This window comes from Aulonocara stuartgranti, assembly GCF_965226115.1.
Source record: "Aulonocara stuartgranti genome assembly, chromosome: 4".
Classification (NCBI taxonomy): Eukaryota; Metazoa; Chordata; class Actinopteri; order Cichliformes; family Cichlidae; genus Aulonocara; species Aulonocara stuartgranti.
In genome coordinates, this window is record NC_138942.1 from 20,744,855 (window position 1) to 20,768,118 (window position 23,264).

The 23,264-nt window shown below is 41.3% G+C and overlaps 1 protein-coding gene across 9 annotated transcripts in view; it reads right to left on the reverse strand.

Moving 5' to 3' along the window:
- Window positions 1–6,012: 6,012 nt before the first annotated feature.
- The window catches only part of LOC309704382 (uncharacterized protein), a 54,959-nt gene continuing 37,707 nt past the window's right edge, over window positions 6,013–23,264 (reverse strand). For 8 of the 9 annotated variants that reach the window (XM_082529503.1, XM_082529502.1, XM_082529501.1 and 5 more), the window contains one exon: window positions 6,013–7,280. In XM_082529503.1, coding sequence (XP_082385629.1) covers window positions 6,121–7,280 — 1,160 coding nt within the window. In that variant the 3' untranslated portion in view covers window positions 6,013–6,120. Of the gene's footprint in view, window positions 7,281–14,994; window positions 15,083–23,264 lie in introns of those variants that run through there. The other variant, XR_014276209.1, reaches the window with a different exon arrangement.

Sequence of the window (23,264 nt, forward strand, 5' to 3'; positions counted from 1 at the left end):
CAGGGCTTTGGAGCGTGATGTCACGGGGGTGGGCGTGGAAAGGATTTTGGGGGTCTAAACAAAGCGTGTCTTTTTTTTTTAAAACTTTATTTAACAAACAATGAGTATACAACATACGAACAGATGAAGTATACAACAGAACATGAACACAAAAAGCCAAGGGTGAAAGAAAAAGGTAACAATTATAAGAATACACGCAAAAATTCACATACATATATTGTTGTGAGAGCCTTTTTGTTGGTGCAGTCTGATATTGATTGTATGTGCATGTGCACATCCTTAAAATAATGACAGAAATATGGTGTTTTGTTAGTAAACTTACATTTATGGATAAAAAATTTAGCTAAAAGTATTAAGAAATTTATCATAAAAAACATTTCTCATACTTCTTGGGGAACTTAAAGAAACAGAATAAAACATTTTCCCATCGTAAAGAAAACTCCCTTAAAATATGGACAATAACAAAGCTGCTAAATTCCTTCCAGAATCTCTGTGTAAAAGAACAGTACCAAAAAAGATGTGTCACCGTTTCTGGATGATCCCCACAGAAAGTACAATTAGTATTTATGTCCCTTTTGAATTTGACCATGTAGTGACTGGCTGGATAACATGTATGTCGAATTTTAAAAGAGACTTCTTTCACCTTATTTACAATCAAATATTTATGGGGGACCATCCAGACTGTCTTCCGCTTGATATCTGGAACACTGATTGGAAAATTATATAGTGCAATAAAGTCGTTGTAAGTAAGTAGTTGTCCCTCTTTACTAACCAGCTGAGCCACCAATAGGATCCCATTTTGGAGCCAAGTTTCCAGGAAAAGTGATTTATTTTTCTATAAAATATCTCTGTTGTTCCAGATAAGGTATTTGTGAGGTGAGAAGTTGTGTTTATAAATGAGGGTCCACGCTAAGAGGACCTGCTTATGGAAGGATGAAAGCTTTACAGGGACTTTCTCAACATTGTAATTACAATTTCAAATAAAAGTAAAGCCACCAAAACGAGAGAAAATGTGGTATGGTATAAAGTTCCAGATAGAGGTAGGGTTTTAAGAAAATGTTTGGCCCAATTAATTTTGAAAGTGTTATTTAAAGTAGAAAAGTCTAAGACGTTAAGCCCACCTGATTCGTACTTATTCATCACAACAGTTTTTCTAATATAGTGCGTACGGTTTTTCCATATAAAATTAAAGAGCATACGGTCAATATCTTTACTACTTTTCTTATCCAGATGTAAGGAGAGAGCAGCATATGTTCATCGGGATATCCCTTCAGCTTTAGTAATTAACACTCTACCTTTCAAAGACAAGTCCCTTGTTCCAAGATGGCGCCGCCGCGTATGGATGCCCCGGTGCTTCAGTGCGTTACTTCTGTTTTGTTTTTGTGCATAACTTCTGTGTCTGGGCACTCCTCTGGATATTCTTACACTAGAGAACAGCTTCTTAACTACAGGACTACAACACCTGTGGATTTACTTCCAATATTTGTCGCATCTGCGGCAGATTTACTGCAGACTCTGATCAGGAAAGTGAGACGCCGAAAGCGAGGAAAGCGAGCCGGCGCACTCGTGCGTCTGAGGAGTGCTGCGAACTGCTCTTCCTGGGATCTTCCTTTCCGACGTACGCTCACTCAGGAATGAGATGGACGAGCTGGCCCTGATGAGAAGCATGAACAGAGACGTTGCCTCCTCCTGTGTCTTGTGTTTTACGGAGTCGTGGCTCTGTGAGGACATCCCGGACAGCGCGCTCAAGCTGGAGGGCTTTCATCTGCTGCGCGCGGACCGGCAGGCCTCTCTCTCTGGTAAGACCACAGGTGGACGTGTCTGCTTCTACATTAATAGTGGCTGGTGCACAGATGTAACAGTGATTGCTCAGCACTGCTCTTCCTCTCTGGAATACCTTTTTATTCACTGCAAACCGTTTTATTCTCCGCGGGAGTTTGCTTCATTCATCTTGGCCGCTGTTTACATCCCGCCAGATGCGGATGCGCAGGCAGCTCAGTGCGCACTCGCGGAGCAGATACTGCACATGGAGCGGACATTCCCGGACTCTCTCATCATTGCTCTTGGGGACTTTTACAACACCCCCCTCCTCACCCCACACAAAAGAGGATTTCACACCACCTCCTCCCACCACAACCCTTCATATTCATGAAGCAGATGCGAGGAAGCAGTTTAAGAGTCTGAATGCTCGGAAAGCTCCCGGCCCAGACGGTGTGTCTCGTCTACTGGACGCAGCCGGAGGGTTCACTTGGTTGTTTGCTCTCAATAGAAGCTGAGCGCGTCTCCGTGTCTGTGCTGGTAAACGATACTGAGTCCCAGTGCTCAGTAAACTGTACACCTGACCGTTATTCTCCCACTGAATCCGGTGTGTCCACGGTCCAACACGTGCTCAACACGATGGTGCTGACCGGTGCCCAAACACACCAGAACACCAAATAAGTAAAATAACACAAACACGAACTTCTCCATGGCTCGTCGGGATGGCAACTGCTCCAAAAGTGACACATGAAATAGGCTGACATTTGAGTTTGACACGGGAGGTGAGGGGGTGTTTTGAATATGCTTGACTCCGTCACGAGGTTGCGCACAGCATCACCGGCAAGGGGGCTTGGTTTGAGAGGTTTTTGGCATCTGTGATGTGATTTACAACCATCCACCCATGTACAGCAAGAAGCCGCACTCACAACCGTGGGCATCAGCAAGTTGGTGAAATTTAAACAAAACAAAACAGCATTCCATCTGAAACTCTCTTATTGTACCCAAAATACAAATTTTAGTGATTACATGTGGCTTCATTAATTATGTTCAAACGGATGAATACATAACGCAAGTAATAACTTTATGATCAGTCAGTGAATGAAGGAGCTCAAGAGTGCAAATATAGTTGCAATAAAGTGACAAATATGCCCTTTTATGTCAAACAAAGACCGAAATAAGTGGCATCAGTGTGAGGATGAGAATGAGCGATCCAACCTCACACTGCAGATATCAGGGCAAAGCACAGTGGGGGGGTTGCAGTCTTCTTGGCTGGACCTTCTTCTGCAGTGTGTGATCTTCTAGGAGAGTCTTCATGCAGCATGCCTGCCAGTGTGGTCCACACTGCTTCTCTGTCAGTCTTGGGCACACTGCGTAGGTCTTTAAAACGTGGGTCCAGTGCAGTTGCGATCTGGAGCCATGCATAGTTGGTATGTTCCTGGCGGGAAGCAAGGTCTTCCTTAAACTTCTCTTTAAACCTCACCACATATGCAGGGTCCTCATCAGTTACTTCCATGACACGGCGCAGGTGGCAGAAGGCTGGTAGAACTACAGAGCAGGAGACGTAGGCCTCTCCTCCCAGCAGTTCAGTCACATATCTGCAGTGGAATACACACACACACACACACACACACACACACACACACACACACACACACACACACAGAGAGAGAGAGAGAGATAAGACAGCAAATTAAAAAAAGCTTTTTAATACTAGGTAATATTAATAAAATATTTGATTTCATTTATTTTTTAAATAAGACATTTTCATAATAACAAAACTGATTTAAGATGTATGTTTGATACATTTAATCTAAACCTACAATTATGGTCACAATGACAGGCTCACCTGCAGGGCTCTAGAAGTGTCTCCAGTCTCTGGAGTTTGTCCCACTCTGGAGGCGTCAGGAGGACAAGTTTATGCTTTTGTTTATCCAGAGTCGCGGTTACTGCAGTTTGGTTGCGGATCAAGCGCTTCACCATCTCCAGCGTGGAGTTCCAGCGCGTAGGCACGTCCTGGGCCAACGGCTCCTGCTTGCGCCCCAGTGACACCTGCTCTGCGTTCAGCTCTGCTGTGTTTGCTGGGCTGTGCTTAAAATGGCCAACAATTTTGCGGCATTTGGCCAGCGCAGTGACAAAGCCACTGTCTGCGAGACTCACTGTGATGCATCTCTGTAGAATGTGCGCGGTACACGGCATGTGATTGAATGGCATGATGCGAGCCGCGGCGATCATATTGCGCGCACTGTCCGTGCCTACTGTTGTCACCTTCTCCTCAATTCTCCACCTGCGAGCAACAGTCTGGAACTGCTCTGCACAAGCCTCCGCAAAGTGCCGCTCTTCCGTTTTCATTATAGTCAGCGCAAAGGATGTCAGACCCCAGGCTTCAGTGATTAAATGCGCAGTAACTCCCAGGTAATTGTCATTACTCAATGATGTCCAGTGGTCTCCTGTCAGAGCCACGCATTCTGTGTGAACTAAAGCCTCTTCTTTTTTCTTTTTCTCCGTTTCATACAGTTCGTGGATTCGAATTGTTATTGTGCTTCTCGCTGGGGGCTTGTAGGACGCGTCCTGAGATGCAACCTTTAAAACATCCGCAAAGCCCTTGTCCTCCACAATGCTTAGCGGTCTGCAGTCCTTTGCTATCCATTTGGCTATATTGTCGGTCAGTTTGTCCAAAGAAGACTTACCGAGTGGCCTGCGTTCACTAAGAGTGGTCTGACGCAGGCCGGGTGAAGCTGCTGCCCCGACAAACGCGTGTTTGGCATTAAGGTGGTATTTTAAGGTCGAATTTGAACGGTGAAATTGAAACTCTTTACTACAGTGAGTGCAAATTACAACGCGTTTGTTTATTGTCCCATCTATGTTCTTCTTGTATTTAAATTCCCCATCCAGAAGGCCATCCGCTTCCTGCTTCTCCATTTTCAGTGGCGCGGTAAACAAATCAAGTGGAATTATGGGAGCGACTTATCTGCGTGTTGCGCTAAATAGTTAAATATTCTAACGTAATTAATTCCAAAATTTAATTATCGCAATTAACGCGTTAATTTCGACAGCTATAAATATAATATAATATAATATAATATAATATAATATAATATAATATAATATAATATAATATATCATGTTGCTATTTAATGTTTTTTGTTCGTGTTGCAGCTGCTCTGTGAGCCAAGCTTTCGTTGTCTAAATTCAATGGCAATATATCTCTGCACCACACGATGGCGATAGATTCTCACAGACAGTCTGTGCTCTGCTTCCGCCACCAGTCATCTTTAAATCTTTTTTTTTAATTCAATGAAACCTTTATTTAACTGTCCATCTCGCGGCATTACTTAAAAAAAATCATATTTAAATACAAAGAAGATTAAATACATGAACGACAGTAAATTGATAAAATAAGAGCAAATAAATATATTTACAAATGATAGCAACATCAATGGAATAAAAGCATGAACAGCAGCAGAAGGAGAAAGAGGCCTGTATCTACATTATTACTCTGGCAGCTCTCAGTCTCCATACAGACAGGACACGTTGCAGCGTAATTGCAGACAGGTGCGTGGGCCTGAGCTCCGCCCAGGCAGAATGACGAGTGGAAGAAAGCAGCAACACAATAAACATATGTAGCCTTGCGGAGCCGGCCGGGCAGACACCGAGACAGAGTGCAACGATTTTATACGTGACAACATACACAAAAAAACACACACAACAAAAATCAGAATGTGTTTGTGATTTGGATTTTTATTTAAAGGTGAAACCTTTTTTCTTTTCTTGTTTTGCCAGATTAGACATTTTGATTCATTTCATTTAGTTTTTTTGTTTTACTTTGATGCTATAATAGATGTTTTTAAAATGTAGTCATATTTAATACTATATTGCATCATGGCAAAACAACAGTCTCCTCAAGCTGCTTTATACTGTAAGGTAAAAACACTACAGTAAAAGCCAGAAAACCCCAACAATCCAATGATCCCCTTTGAGCAAGCACTGGGCGACAGTGGGGAGGAAAAACTCCCTTTAGGAAGAAACCTCCGGCAGAACCAGGCTCAAGAAGGGGCGGCCATCTGCTGCGACCGGTTGGGGGTGGGTGGGCAATCTCAGTCCACGAGGGCCGGTGTCCCTGCAGGTTTTAGATGTGTCCTCGAACCAACACAGCTGATTTAAACGGCTAAATTAGCTCCTCAACATGTCCTGAAGTTCTCCAGAGGCCTGGTAACGAACTAATCATGTGATTCAGGTGTGTTGAGCCAAGGTGAGATCTAAAACCTGCAGGGACACCGGCCCTCGTGGACTGAGAATGCCCACCCATGATATAGGGAGACAAGATGAAGTATACTTCTAATGGCCTATTTTAGCAGTTAATTTTTAACAATCAACTGGTGGTAATCCATCATCAGAATTGAGGAAAGGTGGTGTTGATGGAGACTCTACAGGAGGATTCACTGGGGAAGCCATACCTGCACTTCTGCCAGGGTGTCTTGGACGTACCTGAATAAATGTAGTTTTCCCTGGAAGTGGACGAGGATTAATCTGAGACGGAGTCTCCTCAGAACATCTCCCCATCATGCTTCTATGGTCCAACGATGCCAGCTTTTGTCCTTTCTGTTTTTCTAATTTAAGCTGGAGTTGAGCGTCTTTCACTCTAGATTTTAGATGACCTATCTCTTTTTCTTCATTGGCAGCCTTTTGGATAATCTGGTTCACTGGTCCAATGAGCTCCTCTCTTTGTCGGAATAAAGCGTACTCGGAAGACTTTACCATGTCATTGTACTGCTTTTTAAATGATTCCAGCTCCCGTGTTTTATCTAGTAAAGCTGCATCTAGATCCTTGCATCTGATACGTAGACAGTTCAGCTGTTTTTCAAGAAACTCCTTCGTTGTTCCAACAAAGGGGGTGCCTTCCACTCCGTCTACGTATTTATTTTTCAAGTAGTGGAACATATCCCTAAATTCCACCTTTTCTTTTCCTCTCAAGTGACCTTCATGTGGAAATGCCTTTTCAAAGGACAAAACGCACTGGCACAATTCCTCTTGGAAGTAGCGCTCTTTCTTCTCCAGCCAATTCACTTTGGATATAAATCTTTCCCGTTGCTTTTTTGTGGAGCGCAGTTTCTCTTCCAGCGCCACCTTTTCAGCCAGTGCCTGATTGTGTGCCGCTTTTACTTTGTGCCGGTCCACTGCTGTCTTTCTGTGGTTTTCCTGCTCTGTGCTTAGGGCCTTTTTGACGTCTTCAATTTTCTTTTTCAAAGAATCAACTTCGTCTTCAAGCATAGCCTTCATTTTCTTTTCCAAGGCCAGAGCTCTAATATTACTCTGGCATTTCTGCTTGATCGCCATATTCTGGGCCTTTTGGTCGTCTATCACTTTGCCCATTTGACCTTTCTCCTCTGTTAATTCTTTCATGTTTTTAACCATAAATTCATTTTCGTCTTGTAACTGTGTATTATGCCACAAAACACCGTCAATCCAACCCTGCGAGGATTGACGTTCTTCCTCGCGTTCCTTAACCGCATTGACGGTCACACCTCTACTATTTTTTACTGCCGTCTGCAGCTTTTCTATTTTGGAGTCATACATGTTGATCACCTCTTCTAACTTCCTGTCTGCAGCATTTGCTTTGTTTTCCAGTTTTTTAGTATTTTCCTGGTAAAACTGCTGCATCTTATTTTTTTCCTCTTTGTGGCGTTTCAATAATAATTCAACAACTTGGCTGTTGTGAAATTGCTGACGTGCCACCTTTTCTTTCTCTGTTTCCAGCAGTCCTTGCAGGACTTGGACTTCGTCCTCGTGTTTTTCTTTAAGCTCAGCCAGAGTTTTCTCCGTCTCTGCGCGGAACTTTACCAGAGCTTCGTGGTCATCTTTTATCGAGTCCAACCTGTCTGCGATGTTTGTCCTGTCATCCAAGACCGAACCCAGCAGCTTATTATTCTGCAAAAGTTCATTGTTTTCTTTTGTTAGATCCTCGATCCGTTTCTTATTGACTGTATGCAGGTTTTTGAAGTAGTCAAGCTCAGTTTTGAGCTTTTCAACCTCGTCGATCATTGGCTGCAGTCTTTGCTCGAACTGTCTGGCATATGTTTCTTTTTCTTTTTCACTTTTTTTAACCATTGTTTTCGAGAAATTAACATTTCTGTCTTTGTTAGCTTTCGAACTCATTTCTGCTTTTTTATGTGCTGTATCACTCCAACAAAACGATAGCTTAATGAATTCCCTTTGACAGCTGTCCTCTATTTATAGACTTGAACATCAAAGGATGAAAGGACTGTCACTATGACATCACCACGTTCTGTGACGTAACAGGGCTTTGGAGCGTGATGTCATGGGGGTGGGCGTGGAAAGGATTTTGGGGGTCTAAACAAAGCGTGTCTTTTTTTTTTAAAACTTTATTTAACAAACAATGAGTATACAACATACGAACAGATGAAGTATACAACAGAACATGAACACAAAAAGCCAAGGGTGAAAGAAAAAGGTAACAATTATAAGAATACACGCAAAAATTCACATACATATATTGTTGTGAGAGCCTTTTTGTTGGTGCAGTCTGATATTGATTGTATGTGCATGTGCACATCCTTAAAATAATGACAGAAATATGGTGTTTTGTTAGTAAACTTACATTTATGGATAAAAAATTTAGCTAAAAGTATTAAGAAATTAATCATAAAAAACATTTCTCATACTTCTTGGGGAACTTAAAGAAACAGAATAAAACATTTTCCCATCGTAAAGAAAACTCCCTTAAAATATGGACAATAACAAAGCTGCTAAATTCCTTCCAGAATCTCTGTGTAAAAGAACAGTACCAAAAAAGATGTGTCACCGTTTCTGGATGATCCCCACAGAAAGTACAATTAGTATTTATGTCCCTTTTGAATTTGACCATGTAGTGACTGGCTGGATAACATGTATGTCGAATTTTAAAAGAGACTTCTTTCACCTTATTTACAATCAAATATTTATGGGGGACCATCCAGACTGTCTTCCGCTTGATATCTGGAACACTGATTGGAAAATTATATAGTGCAATAAAGTCGTTGTAAGTAAGTAGTTGTCCCTCTTTACTAACCAGCTGAGCCACCAATAGGATCCCATTTTGGAGCCAAGTTTCCAGGAAAAGTGATTTATTTTTCTATAAAATATCTCTGTTGTTCCAGATAAGGTATTTGTGAGGTGAGAAGTTGTGTTTATAAATGAGGGTCCACGCTAAGAGGACCTGCTTATGGAAGGATGAAAGCTTTACAGGGACTTTCTCAACATTGTAATTACAATTTCAAATAAAAGTAAAGCCACCAAAACGAGAGAAAATGTGGTATGGTATAAAGTTCCAGATAGAGGTAGGGTTTTAAGAAAATGTTTGGCCCAATTAATTTTGAAAGTGTTATTTAAAGTAGAAAAGTCTAAGACGTTAAGCCCACCTGATTCGTACTTATTCATCACAACAGTTTTTCTAATATAGTGCGTACGGTTTTTCCATATAAAATTAAAGAGCATACGGTCAATATCTTTACTACTTTTCTTATCCAGATGTAAGGAGAGAGCAGCATATGTTCATCGGGATATCCCTTCAGCTTTAGTAATTAACACTCTACCTTTCAAAGACAAGTCCCTTGTTCCAAGATGGCGCCGCCGCGTATGGATGCCCCGGTGCTTCAGTGCGTTACTTCTGTTTTGTTTTTGTGCATAACTTCTGTGTCTGGGCACTCCTCTGGATATTCTTACACTAGAGAAGAGCTTCTTAACTACAGGACTACAACACCTGTGGATTTACTTCCAATATTTGTCGCATCTGCGGCAGATTTACTGCAGACTCTGATCAGGAAAGTGAGACGCCGAAAGCGAGGAAAGCGAGCCGGCGCACTCGTGCGTCTGAGGAGACGCGGACTGCGAACTGCTCTTCCTGGGATCTTCCTTTCCAACGTACGCTCACTCAGGAATGAGATGGACGAGCTGGCCCTGATGAGAAGCATGAACAGAGACGTTGCCTCCTCCTGTGTCTTGTGTTTTACGGAGTCGTGGCTCTGTGAGGACATCCCGGACAGCACGCTCAAGCTGGAGGGCTTTCATCTGCTGCGCGCGGACCGGCAGGCCTCTCTCTCTGGTAAGACCACAGGTGGACGTGTCTGCTTCTACATTAATAGTGGCTGGTGCACAGATGTAACAGTGATTGCTCAGCACTGCTCTTCCTCTCTGGAATACCTTTTTATTCACTGCAAACCGTTTTATTCTCCGCGGGAGTTTGCTTCATTCATCTTGGCCGCTGTTTACATCCCGCCAGATGCGGATGCGCAGGCAGCTCAGTGCGCACTCGCGGAGCAGATACTGCACATGGAGCGGACATTCCCGGACTCTCTCATCATTGCTCTTGGGGACTTTTACAACACCCCCCTCCTCACCCCACACAAAAGAGGATTTCACACCACCTCCTCCCACCACAACCCTTCATATTCATGAAGCAGATGCGAGGAAGCAGTTTAAGAGTCTGAATGCTCGGAAAGCTCCCGGCCCAGACGGTGTGTCTCGTCTACTGGACGCAGCCGGAGGGTTCACTTGGTTGTTTGCTCTCAATAGAAGCTGAGCGCGTCTCCGTGTCTGTGCTGGTAAACGATACTGAGTCCCAGTGCTCAGTAAACTGTACACCTGACCGTTATTCTCCCACTGAATCCGGTGTGTCCACGGTCCAACACGTGCTCAACACGATGGTGCTGACCGGTGCCCAAACACACCAGAACACCAAATAAGTAAAATAACACAAACACGAACTTCTCCATGGCTCGTCGGGATGGCAACTGCTCCAAAAGTGACACATGAAATAGGCTGACATTTGAGTTTGACACGGGAGGTGAGGGGGTGTTTTGAATATGCTTGACTCCGTCACGAGGTTGCGCACAGCATCACCGGCAAGGGGGCTTGGTTTGAGAGGTTTTTGGCATCTGTGATGTGATTTACAACCATCCACCCATGTACAGCAAGAAGCCGCACTCACAACCGTGGGCATCAGCAAGTTGGTGAAATTTAAACAAAACAAAACAGCATTCCATCTGAAACTCTCTTATTGTACCCAAAATACAAATTTTAGTGATTACATGTGGCTTCATTAATTATGTTCAAACGGATGAATACATAACGCAAGTAATAACTTTATGATCAGTCAGTGAATGAAGGAGCTCAAGAGTGCAAATATAGTTGCAATAAAGTGACAAATATGCCCTTTTATGTCAAACAAAGACCGAAATAAGTGGCATCAGTGTGAGGATGAGAATGAGCGATCCAACCTCACACTGCAGATATCAGGGCAAAGCACAGTGGGGGGGTTGCAGTCTTCTTGGCTGGACCTTCTTCTGCAGTGTGTGATCTTCTAGGAGAGTCTTCATGCAGCATGCCTGCCAGTGTGGTCCACACTGCTTCTCTGTCAGTCTTGGGCACACTGCGTAGGTCTTTAAAACGTGGGTCCAGTGCAGTTGCGATCTGGAGCCATGCATAGTTGGTATGTTCCTGGCGGGAAGCAAGGTCTTCCTTAAACTTCTCTTTAAACCTCACCACATATGCAGGGTCCTCATCAGTTACTTCCATGACACGGCGCAGGTGGCAGAAGGCTGGTAGAACTACAGAGCAGGAGACGTAGGCCTCTCCTCCCAGCAGTTCAGTCACATATCTGCAGTGGAATACACACACACACACACACACACACACACACACACACACACACACACACACACAGAGAGAGAGAGAGAGATAAGACAGCAAATTAAAAAAAGCTTTTTAATACTAGGTAATATTAATAAAATATTTGATTTCATTTATTTTTTAAATAAGACATTTTCATAATAACAAAACTGATTTAAGATGTATGTTTGATACATTTAATCTAAACCTACAATTATGGTCACAATGACAGGCTCACCTGCAGGGCTCTAGAAGTGTCTCCAGTCTCTGGAGTTTGTCCCACTCTGGAGGCGTCAGGAGGACAAGTTTATGCTTTTGTTTATCCAGAGTCGCGGTTACTGCAGTTTGGTTGCGGATCAAGCGCTTCACCATCTCCAGCGTGGAGTTCCAGCGCGTAGGCACGTCCTGGGCCAACGGCTCCTGCTTGCGCCCCAGTGACACCTGCTCTGCGTTCAGCTCTGCTGTGTTTGCTGGGCTGTGCTTAAAATGGCCAACAATTTTGCGGCATTTGGCCAGCGCAGTGACAAAGCCACTGTCTGCGAGACTCACTGTGATGCATCTCTGTAGAATGTGCGCGGTACACGGCATGTGATTGAATGGCATGATGCGAGCCGCGGCGATCATATTGCGCGCACTGTCCGTGCCTACTGTTGTCACCTTCTCCTCAATTCTCCACCTGCGAGCAACAGTCTGGAACTGCTCTGCACAAGCCTCCGCAAAGTGCCGCTCTTCCGTTTTCATTATAGTCAGCGCAAAGGATGTCAGACCCCAGGCTTCAGTGATTAAATGCGCAGTAACTCCCAGGTAATTGTCATTACTCAATGATGTCCAGTGGTCTCCTGTCAGAGCCACGCATTCTGTGTGAACTAAAGCCTCTTCTTTTTTCTTTTTCTCCGTTTCATACAGTTCGTGGATTCGAATTGTTATTGTGCTTCTCGCTGGGGGCTTGTAGGACGCGTCCTGAGATGCAACCTTTAAAACATCCGCAAAGCCCTTGTCCTCCACAATGCTTAGCGGTCTGCAGTCCTTTGCTATCCATTTGGCTATATTGTCGGTCAGTTTGTCCAAAGAAGACTTACCGAGTGGCCTGCGTTCACTAAGAGTGGTCTGACGCAGGCCGGGTGAAGCTGCTGCCCCGACAAACGCGTGTTTGGCATTAAGGTGGTATTTTAAGGTCGAATTTGAACGGTGAAATTGAAACTCTTTACTACAGTGAGTGCAAATTACAACGCGTTTGTTTATTGTCCCATCTATGTTCTTCTTGTATTTAAATTCCCCATCCAGAAGGCCATCCGCTTCCTGCTTCTCCATTTTCAGTGGCGCGGTAAACAAATCAAGTGGAATTATGGGAGCGACTTATCTGCGTGTTGCGCTAAATAGTTAAATATTCTAACGTAATTAATTCCAAAATTTAATTATCGCAATTAACGCGTTAATTTCGACAGCTATAAATATAATATAATATAATATAATATAATATAATATAATATAATATATCATGTTGCTATTTAATGTTTTTTGTTCGTGTTGCAGCTGCTCTGTGAGCCAAGCTTTCGTTGTCTAAATTCAATGGCAATATATCTCTGCACCACACGATGGCGATAGATTCTCACAGACAGTCTGTGCTCTGCTTCCGCCACCAGTCATCTTTAAATCTTTTTTTTAATTCAATGAAACCTTTATTTAACTGTCCATCTCGCGGCATTACTTAAAAAAAATCATATTTAAATACAAAGAAGATTAAATACATGAACGACAGTAAATTGATAAAATAAGAGCAAATAAATATATTTACAAATGATAGCAACATCAATGGAATAAAAGCATGAACAGCAGCAGAAGGAGAAAGAGGCCTGTATCTACATTATTACTCTGGCAGCTCTCAGTCTCCATACAGACAGGACACGTTGCAGCGTAATTGCAGACAGGTGCGTGGGCCTGAGCTCCGCCCAGGCAGAATGACGAGTGGAAGAAAGCAGCAACACAATAAACATATGTAGCCTTGCGGAGCCGGCCGGGCAGACACCGAGACAGAGTGCAAAGATTTTATACGTGACAACACACACAAAAAAACACACACAACAAAAATCAGAATGTGTTTGTGATTTGGATTTTTATTTAAAGGTGAAACCTTTTTTCTTTTCTTGTTTTGCCAGATTAGACATTTTGATTCATTTCATTTAGTTTTTTTGTTTTACTTTGATGCTATAATAGATGTTTTTAAAATGTAGTCATATTTAATACTATATTGCATCATGGCAAAACAACAGTCTCCTCAAGCTGCTTTATACTGTAAGGTGAAAACACTACAGAAAAAGCCAGAAAACCCCAACAATCCAAAGATCCCCTTTGAGCAAGCACTGGGCGACAGTGGGGAGGAAAAACTCCCTTTAGGAAGAAACCTCCAGCAGAACCAGGCTCAAGAAGGGGCGGCCATCTGCTGCGACCGGTTGGGGGTGATGGAAAGAGAATAGAGGGAGACAAGATGAAGTATACTTCTAATGGCCTATTCCAATTGGTGGTAATACATCATAAGAATTGAGGAAAGGTGGTGTTGATGGAGACTCTGGGGAAGGCCTTCGTCTGCCAGGGTGTTTTGGAGCCACTTGAATAAATTTAGTTTGCACTGGAGGTGGACGAGGTTTAATCTGTGGAAAGATCTGAGACGGAGTCGGAGTCTCCCCATAACATCTCCCCATCACGCCTCTATGGACCAACGGTGCGAGCTTTTGTCCTTTCTGTTTTTCTAATTTAAGCTGGAGTTGAACATCTTTCACTCTAGATTTTAGATGACCTATCTCTTTTTCTTCATTGCCAGCCTTTCTGATCATCTGGTTCACTGGTCCAATGAGCTCCTGTTTTTGTTTGAATAAAGCGTATTCGGAAGACTTTACCATATCATTGTACTGCTTTTTAAATGATTCCAGCTCCCGTGTTTTATCTAGTAAAGCTGCATCTAGATCCTTGCATCTGATACGTAGACAGTTCAGCTGTTTTTCAAGAAACTCCTTCGTTGTTCCAACAAAGGGGATGCCTTCCACACCGTCTACGTATTTCTTTTTCAAGTTGTGGAATATATCCCTAAATTCCACCTTTTCTTTTTCTCTGAAGTGACCTGCATGTGGAAATGCCTTTTCAAAGGACAAAACGCACTGGTACAATTCCTCTTGGAAGTGGCGCTTTTTCTTTTCCAGGCAATTCGTTTTTTGTGTGAATATTTCTGTTTGCTTTTTTGTGGCGCGCAGTTGCTCTTCCAGTGAGATCTTTTCAGCCAGTGCCTGATTGTGTGCCGTTTTTACTTTATACCTGTCCACTGCTGTCTTTCTGTGGTTTTCCTGCTCTGTGCTTAGGGCCTTTTTTAGGTCTTCATTTTTCTTTTTCAAAGAATCAACTTCATCTTCGACCATAGCCTTCATTTTCTTTTCAAAGGCCAGAGCCCTAATATTTCTCTGACATTTCCGTTTGATCTCCATATTCTGGGCCTTTTGGTTGTCTATTACTTTGCCCATTTGATCTTTCTCCTCTGTTAATTCTTTCACGGTTTTATCCATCAATTCATTTTCGTCCTGTAACTTTGTATTACGTGTCAGAAGACCCTCAATCCAACACTGCGAGGATTGATGTTGTTCCTCGCGTTCTTTAACCGCATTGACGGCCACACCTCTACTATTTTTTACTGTTCTCTCAAGCTTTTCTATTTTGGAATCATACATTTCCATGACCTCTTCTAACTTTCTGTCTGCAGCATTGGCTTTGTCTTCGAGTTTTTTTTAGTATTTTCCTCGTAAAATTGCTGCATCTTATTTTTTTCCTCTTTGTGGCGTTTCAATAATAATTCAACAACTTGGCTGTTGTGAAATTCCTGACGTACCACCTTTTCTTTTGCTGTTTCCAGCAGTCCTTGCAGGACTTCGACTTCGTCCTCATCATCTGTGATTAGGTATTGAAACAGCTGTTTACTCCCCAGATGTTTGTGTCCTCAAAGAAATTCCATTTTGATTTATGTGAATGTATTGTGCAGGTACTTTCTCTGCTTCGCCCTCATTGCTTGCTTTATCTGAGAACATAATCTGCCTTCTTTTAGCTTGGGGTAGGCCAACCCCACGACTCTCCACTGCTTCCACAAAGTAACCTCCGATAACCTTTGGGTCACTGTTAGTGTGTGCGGCCCGCAGCCAAATGATGTTGCGTGAGAAACCGTCGATGCATCCATTAATACATATCCCATATGGCTTTAGTTTGTCATAAGAGTCTATGTGCCACACAAAGTTAGGCCCCTGAGCAAAATATTGCCTCCTTCTGAGACGTGTGGTCTGGCGAACCTGGGAACCTAATGGGTCCAGTAAAGAGATGAGGATCCTGACGTCTTCTTTCCTGATTGCAGTGCCGTGTTGTTTGCACTTTGTAAACATCCACCGATAACCGTGATCCTTCCCAGGCCCTTGCAGTTGGTTCACAATAAAATCTATCCCGGCGTCCAGGTCGTACTTACGTCTGTAAAGCGACTTGGCTCTCAATATCCGGTTTAAATGTCTCTCCGTAATGATGGTTCCTTGCATTGCCAGGCTTTTCAAAATGCGTTTGTAGCTCATTCCCAGCCTAAAATAAAACTCAATCAGACTGTCTCTGTCCATGGTGTATAGGTTTAGCTTCTTTTAGCTTGGGGTAGGCCTCAGTTGATGTTTTAAATTAAAACGCTTGAAGACAAAGTGAACTCTGGACAAGCGTGCGGCCTACCTGAAGCCCAGGTGGGCTTGTTGATAATCACATTTTCACACTCATCTCGGGGCACATCCGTGGTGTTCTGGTGCCAGCCTGAAAACGGGTCTCACAGACCCGAACACCATACAAGGGTTAAAACAAAATATTAACCGACAAATAAACCCCAAAATATAAGTAAACTAACAACAAACTTTAACTAATTTAAAAATAAATAAATAAAGAACAAATAGCTCCAACAATAACAAAAATGTAATGAGTCATAAATCATGTAATACGTAAATCCTTAAGAGCTGACGACAAATCTGTAAAGAAATTCCATTTTGACTTTCATTCTATCGACAATTACTATTGATTGATTTTCATTACAAAAAAGATTTAATAGGTTCCTTTAAATAATAATAATAATAATAATAAAGAAGGAAAGAAGTCAAAAGTTATCTCGATGAATTATCAGATGAGTGCGTCATAAACTTTAACTCACCAAACTAGCAGCATAAATTATGAAACCAGATAAGGTTTTATCAAACTTAATTTAAATCTCTTCTTTCAGCCAATTGGAAACTGTCAATCACATGCTAGCTTTCTAAATTGCCACTCAGCCACCAAAACAAAAATGTTGTAAAAGGGCAGGGAGATGCAGAACTCAAGAGAAAAACTTTATTGCTCTGTTTCTTTTGAAGCTGATATAAAATTGTATCAAAAACTCACACAGATGCAAAAGATTTGGACGTTTTTGGAATTCTAGCAAGTGTGAAATGACTTGCTATTGTTGGGATTTCTGGTTTATATATTGGGGATTTTACCTTGCAATATAAGTCCTTTCATACAACACAATAAAACACAACAGAAATCAGAAGGTTTTTGTGATTTGGATTTTTATTTATTTATTCATTTTTTCTCTTCTTTTTTGGTCAGGTTAGTACGGTGGCCCTCAGAGGCCAAACGGACTGCAACTTTAGAAAACACCAGCGATAAGAAAAATGCTGTTTTGTTTTTCCTATTTCCGTTGTGTTTTGTGTGCTTTTGCAGCATTTTTCTTACTGCTGGTGTCCGTTTGGCCTCTCAGGGCCACCGTAGGGTTAGACATTTTGATTAATTTCATTGAAGTATACTTTAGTTTTATTGTTTTACTTTGATGCTATAATAGATGTTTAGAAAATTCAGTTATATTTAAGATTATATAGCATCATGGCAAAACAACAGTCTCCTCAAGCTGCGTTATACTGTAAGGTGAAAACACTACAGAAAAATCCAGAAAACCCCAACAATCCAAAGATCCCCTTTGAGCAAGCACTGGGCGACAGTGGGGAGGAAAAACTCCCTTTAGGAAGAAACCTCCGGCAGAACCAGGCTCAAGAAGGGGCGGCCATCTGCTGCGACCGGTTGGGGGTGATGGAAAAAGAATAGAGGGAGACAAGATGAAGTATACTTCTAATGGCCTATTCCAATTGGTGGTAATACATCATAAGAATTGAGGAAAGGTGGTGTTGATGGAGACTCTGGGGAAGGCCTTCGTCTGCCAGGGTGTTTTGGAGCCACTTGAATAAATTTAGTTTGCACTGGAGGTGGACGAGGTTTAATCTGTGGAAAGATCTGAGACGGAGTCTCCCCATAACATCTCCCCATCACGCCTCTATGGACCAACGGTGCGAGCTTTTGTCCTTTCTGTTTTTCTAATTTAAGCTGGAGTTGAACGTCTTTCACTCTAGATTTTAGATGACCTATCTCTTTTTCTTCATTGCCAGCCTTTCTGATCATCTGGTTCACTGGTCCAATGAGCTCCTGTTTTTGTTTGAATAAAGCGTATTCGGAAGACTTTACCATATCATTGTACTGCTTTTTAAATGATTCCAGCTCCCGTGTTTTATCTAGTAAAGCTGCATCTAGATCCTTGCATCTGATACGTAGACAGTTCAGCTGTTTTTCAAGAAACTCCTTCGTTGTTCCAACAAAGGGGATGCCTTCCACACCGTCTACGTATTTCTTTTTCAAGTTGAGGAATTTATCCCTAAATTCCACCTTTTCTTTTTCTCTGAAGTGACCTGCATGTGGAAATGCCTTTTCAAAGGACAAAACGCACTGGTACAATTCCTCTTGGAAGTGGCGCTTTTTCTTTTCCAGGCAATTCGTTTTGTGTGTGAATATTTCTGTTTGCTTTTTTGTGGCGCGCAGTTGCTCTTCCAGTGAGATCTTTTCAGCCAGTGCCTGATTGTGTGCCGTTTTTACTTTATGCCTGTCCACTGCTGTCTTTCTGTGTTCTTCCTTCTCTTTACTTAGGGCCTTTTTTATGTCTTCATTTTTCTTTTTCAGAGAATCATTTTCATCTTCCACCCCAGCCTTCATTTTCTTTTCAAAGGCCAGAGCCCTAATATTTCTCTGACATTTTTGTTTCATCTCCATTTGCTGGGCCGTTTTTTCGTTGATGGTCTTCCCCATTTGAGCTTTCTCATCTGTTAAATCTTTCACCGTTTTGCCTATTAATTTGTTTTGGTCCTGCAGCTTTGCATTATGCGTCAAAAGGCCCTCGATCCAAAACTTCGAGGATTTATGTTCCTCCTCACGTTCTTTGACTGCATTGATGCTCACACTTTTACCAATTTCCATTTTCTTCTCAAGCTTTGCAATATATTTATCATAAATGCCTATGACGATTTTTAACTTTGTTTCTGCAGCATATGCTTTGTCTGTGAGTTTTGATGTATTTTCGTCATAAAATTGCTGCATCCGATTTTTCTCCTCTTTGTGGCGTTTCACCAGTAAGTCGACGAATTGGCTGTTGTGAAACTGCTGACGCGCAACTTTTTCTTTTTCCGTTTCCAGCAATGCTTGCAGCACTTCAACATCTTCTTCATGTTTCCTATTAAGTTCAGCCAGCGTTTTCTCCGTCTCTGCGCGGAACTTTATGAGAGCTTCGTTGTCATCTTTTCTCGAGTCCAACCTGTCTGAGATACTGGTCCTGTCGTCCACAACAGAAGACAGCATCTCATTATTCTGCCAAAGTTCTTTGTTTTCTTTAGTTAGATCCTCGATCCGTTTGTTCTTGATTGTGTCCTGTTTTTTGAAGTAGTCAAGCTCAGTTTTAAGCTTTTCAACTTCATCAATCATTGGCTGCAGTCTTTGGTCGAACTGTCTGGCATATGTTTCTTTTTCTTTTTCACTTTTTTTAACCATTGCTTTCAAGAAATTAACATTTCTGTCTTTGTTAGGTTTCGAAGTCATTTCTGCTTTTTTATGTGCTGTATCACTCCAACAAAACGATAGCTCAATGAATTCCCTTTGACAGCTTTCCTCTATTTATAGACTTGAACATCAAAGGATGAAACGACTGTCACTATGACATCACCACGTTCTGTGACGTAATGTCATTAAACGGCACCACGTTCTGTGGTAATAGGGCTTTGGAGCGTGATGTCACGGGGGTGGGCGTGGAAAGGATTTTGGGGGTCTAAACAAAGCGTGTCTTTTTTTTTTTTAAACTTTATTTATCAAACAATGAGTATACAATATACGAACAGATGAAGTATACAAAACAACAGAACATGAACACAAAAAGCCAAGGGTAAAAGAAAAAGGTAACAATTATAAGAATACACGCAAAAATTCACATACATATATTGTTTTGAGAGCCTTTTTGTTGCTGGAGTCTGATATTGATTGTATGTACATTTCCACATCCTTAAAATAATGACAGAAATATGGTGTTTTGTTAGTAAACTTACATTTATGGATCAAAAATTTAGCTAAAAGTATTAAGAAATTTATCATAAAAAATTTTTTCTCATACTTCTTGGGGAACTTAAAGAAACAGAATAAAACATTTTCCCATCGTAAAGAAAACTCCCTTAAAATATGGACAATAACAAACCTGCTAAATTCCTTCCAGAATCTCTGTGTAAAAGAACAGTACCAAAAAAGATGTGTCACAGTTTCTGGATGATCCCCACAGAAAGTACAATTAGTATTTATGTCCCTTTTAAATTTGACCATGTAGTGACTGGCTGGATAACATTTATGTAGAATTTTAAAAGAGACTTATTTCACCTTATTTACAATCAAATATTTATGGGGGACCACCCAGACTGTCTTCCACTTGATATCTGGAACATATCGGTTCCAATAAGATGTTATATATGGGAGAGAGACGATATCTTCTTGGAATAAACTACGTATTCTCTTATTGCTGTTACCAAGTTCCTATGAAAAGCAGATTTTTCCTATTGGTGACTCAGCTGGATCGGGGAGAGTGACTGAGGTAGATATTGAGCTGTCAGTGTTTTTATATAACATTAAAGTCCCTGAGGGTATGGCACCAAGCACCATTGAGAATTCCTGAACACTGATTGGAAAATTATATAGTGCAATAAAGTCGTTGTAAGTAAGTAGTTGTCCCTCTTTATTAACCAGCTGAGCCACCAATAGGATCCCATTTTGGAGCCAAGTTTCCAGGAAAAGTGATTTATTTTTCTATAAAATATCTCTGTTGTTCCAGATAAGGTATTTGTGAGGTGAGAAGTTGTGTTTATAAATGAGGGTCCACACTAAGAGGACCTGCTTATGGAAGGATGAAAGCTTTACAGGGAGTTTCTCACCATTGTAATTACAATTTAAAATAAAATTAAAGCCACCAAAATGAGAGAAAATATAATATGGTATAAAGTTCCAGATAGAGGTAGTTTTTAAGAAAATGTTTAGCCCAATTAATTTTGAAAGTGTTATTTAAAGTAGAAAAGTCTAAGACGTTAAGCCCACCTGATTTGTACTTATTCATCACAACAGTTTTTCTAATATAATGCGTACGGTTTTTCCATATAAAATTAAAGAGCATACGGTCAATATCTTTACTAATTTTCTTATCCAGATGTAAGGAGAGAGCAGCATATGTTAATTGGGATATCCCTTCTGCTTTAGTAATTAACACTCTACCTTTCAAAGACAAGTCCCTTTGCAGCCACTGGTTGAACTTTTTTAGGGTTTTCTGTATAATTGGAGTGAAGTTTGAAGAGCATCTTGATTTTTGGTCTTTGGATATTAACAGTCCCAAGTATGTGACTTCTTGTTTAACAGAGATATTACAGATAGTATTTGCAGGGCAGTCTTTAATTGCTAGTAACTCACACTTTTTTAGATTTAGGCATAAACCAGAGGCCTCAGAGAAATCACTAATCACAGTAAGGGCTGCAGGGATTTGGTTTGCATTCTTCAAGAAGAGTGTGGTGTCATTGGCTAACTGGCTGATGACGAGCTCCTTATCAGCTATGGTGATTCCTTGTACAACACTGTTTGAACTATTAGTTGCAAGAATTTGTGTACAAAGTAAAAATAAATATGGTGAAATAGGACATCCTTGGCGAATAGCACGTTTCAGGTCAAATCTCGGGGTGGAGCCGTTAATTATTTTAATAGAACTATTGCCATTGGCTTATCATTTTAACTGTAACACTGTTCAATCTCAACTTTGCACCTACCGTTTTCATCATTTATGTCACAAGCATTTGTAAGTGCAATTTGTTTGGAGGCACAATCGTCTAATTTTTGTGTGTGTGACAACATTTCTGCATCTCAAGAACGGTTTAGTTTGGACTACTTGCACAATTTTGCGCTTTAAACTGACCTGCAATTTCGTTTGACTAAAAACTTCACAGCAGACATTTGCCCAAATTTCTGGAAGCTTTCTGGGGTGAACACAGCCTCTCATCAGTTTAATATATGAAGTGCCAGATCTTTATTGCATGTCCACATCTCCACTCATGTGACTGAGGCCTGGTATCAGCTTGGCATCCTTTCATCTCTCTAGCCTTTTAGTTAATTATGCCTTACTAAAAACATGTACAACAGAGAGCACAATCTGTGATTAGGTATTGAAACAGCTGTTTACTCCCCAGATGTTTGTGTCCTCAAAGAAATTCCATTTTGATTTATGTGAATGTATTGTGCAGGTACTTTCTCTGCTTCGCCCTCATTGCTTGCTTTATCTGAGAACATAATCTGCCTTCTTTTAGCTTGGGGTAGGCCTCACTTTATGTTTTAAATTAAAACGCTTGAAGACAAAGTGAACTCTGGACAAGCGTGCGGCCTACCTGAAGCCCAGGTGGGCTTGTTGATAATCACATTTTCACACTCATCTCGGGGCACATCCATGGTGTTCTGGTGCCAGCCTGTCCCCTCTGTTTTTGTGGGGGTTTTCCCCACATACGAAAATGGCCGCTTCTGCCTGGAGGGAGTTTTTTATTTTTGCTTTGCAGCTGCACAGGATCTGTTTTAAACACTTCTATTTTAGGCAATTTTATAATATTTTAGACGACAGCACATAAAACACTGTTTGCTTGGACTGAAAACTGACTCACAAACAGGTTAGAGGCTCCACCCATAGAAGACCTGCAGGGAAAGATTTAATTAAAGATGCATCAACAACTATAACAAAAAAAGAATCCTATTAGACATGATTTTAAAAAAACAAAACAGTTATAGTCCCTGTTTACAACACCACACAGGTTGGAAACTAATTCTTGCAAAAATAATGCTTTCTACACAATTGCCCCAAGGGATCAATAAACTATTCTGATTCTGAAAGTCCAGATCACAATCCACACAACGGTGTATTCTTGGTATCCTTGGGAAATGTGTTGGATAGGTCTCAAATGTGGCCGGAACTCACATCTACATCAGAAGTCACATGAGATGATAAACCGTACCTTGATTTGATTTATAAATCGGAGTGTTATGGTCAGACGAAGCAAAGATTGACCTGTTTGGCCACAATGACAAGAGGTAAGTTCAGGGCAGTAATGTTGAGTCTTTAAAACTTAGTAACAGTGTTAACCAGGGTGGTAGCATCAATAGCTACAAAAAGCATCTGGTTGAAGTACAACTTACTAAAGGACATTTAACCAAATATTACTGGGGGTGTATGTATATATTTGGGCCTATATATACTTTTGACCCTGTGTGGATTAGAGAAAATCCAAAATAAAGAAGTCTTTTTTTAAAAGTCATTAAAGATGTACGCTGTATAATCATCCCTTGAAAAAAACGTTACATTAAAATCGTTTATAATTATATTTATAAAGCACAAATTTTAACTTGCAACAGCCTTAGAGGTACATACGTTTGACCTCGTGTAA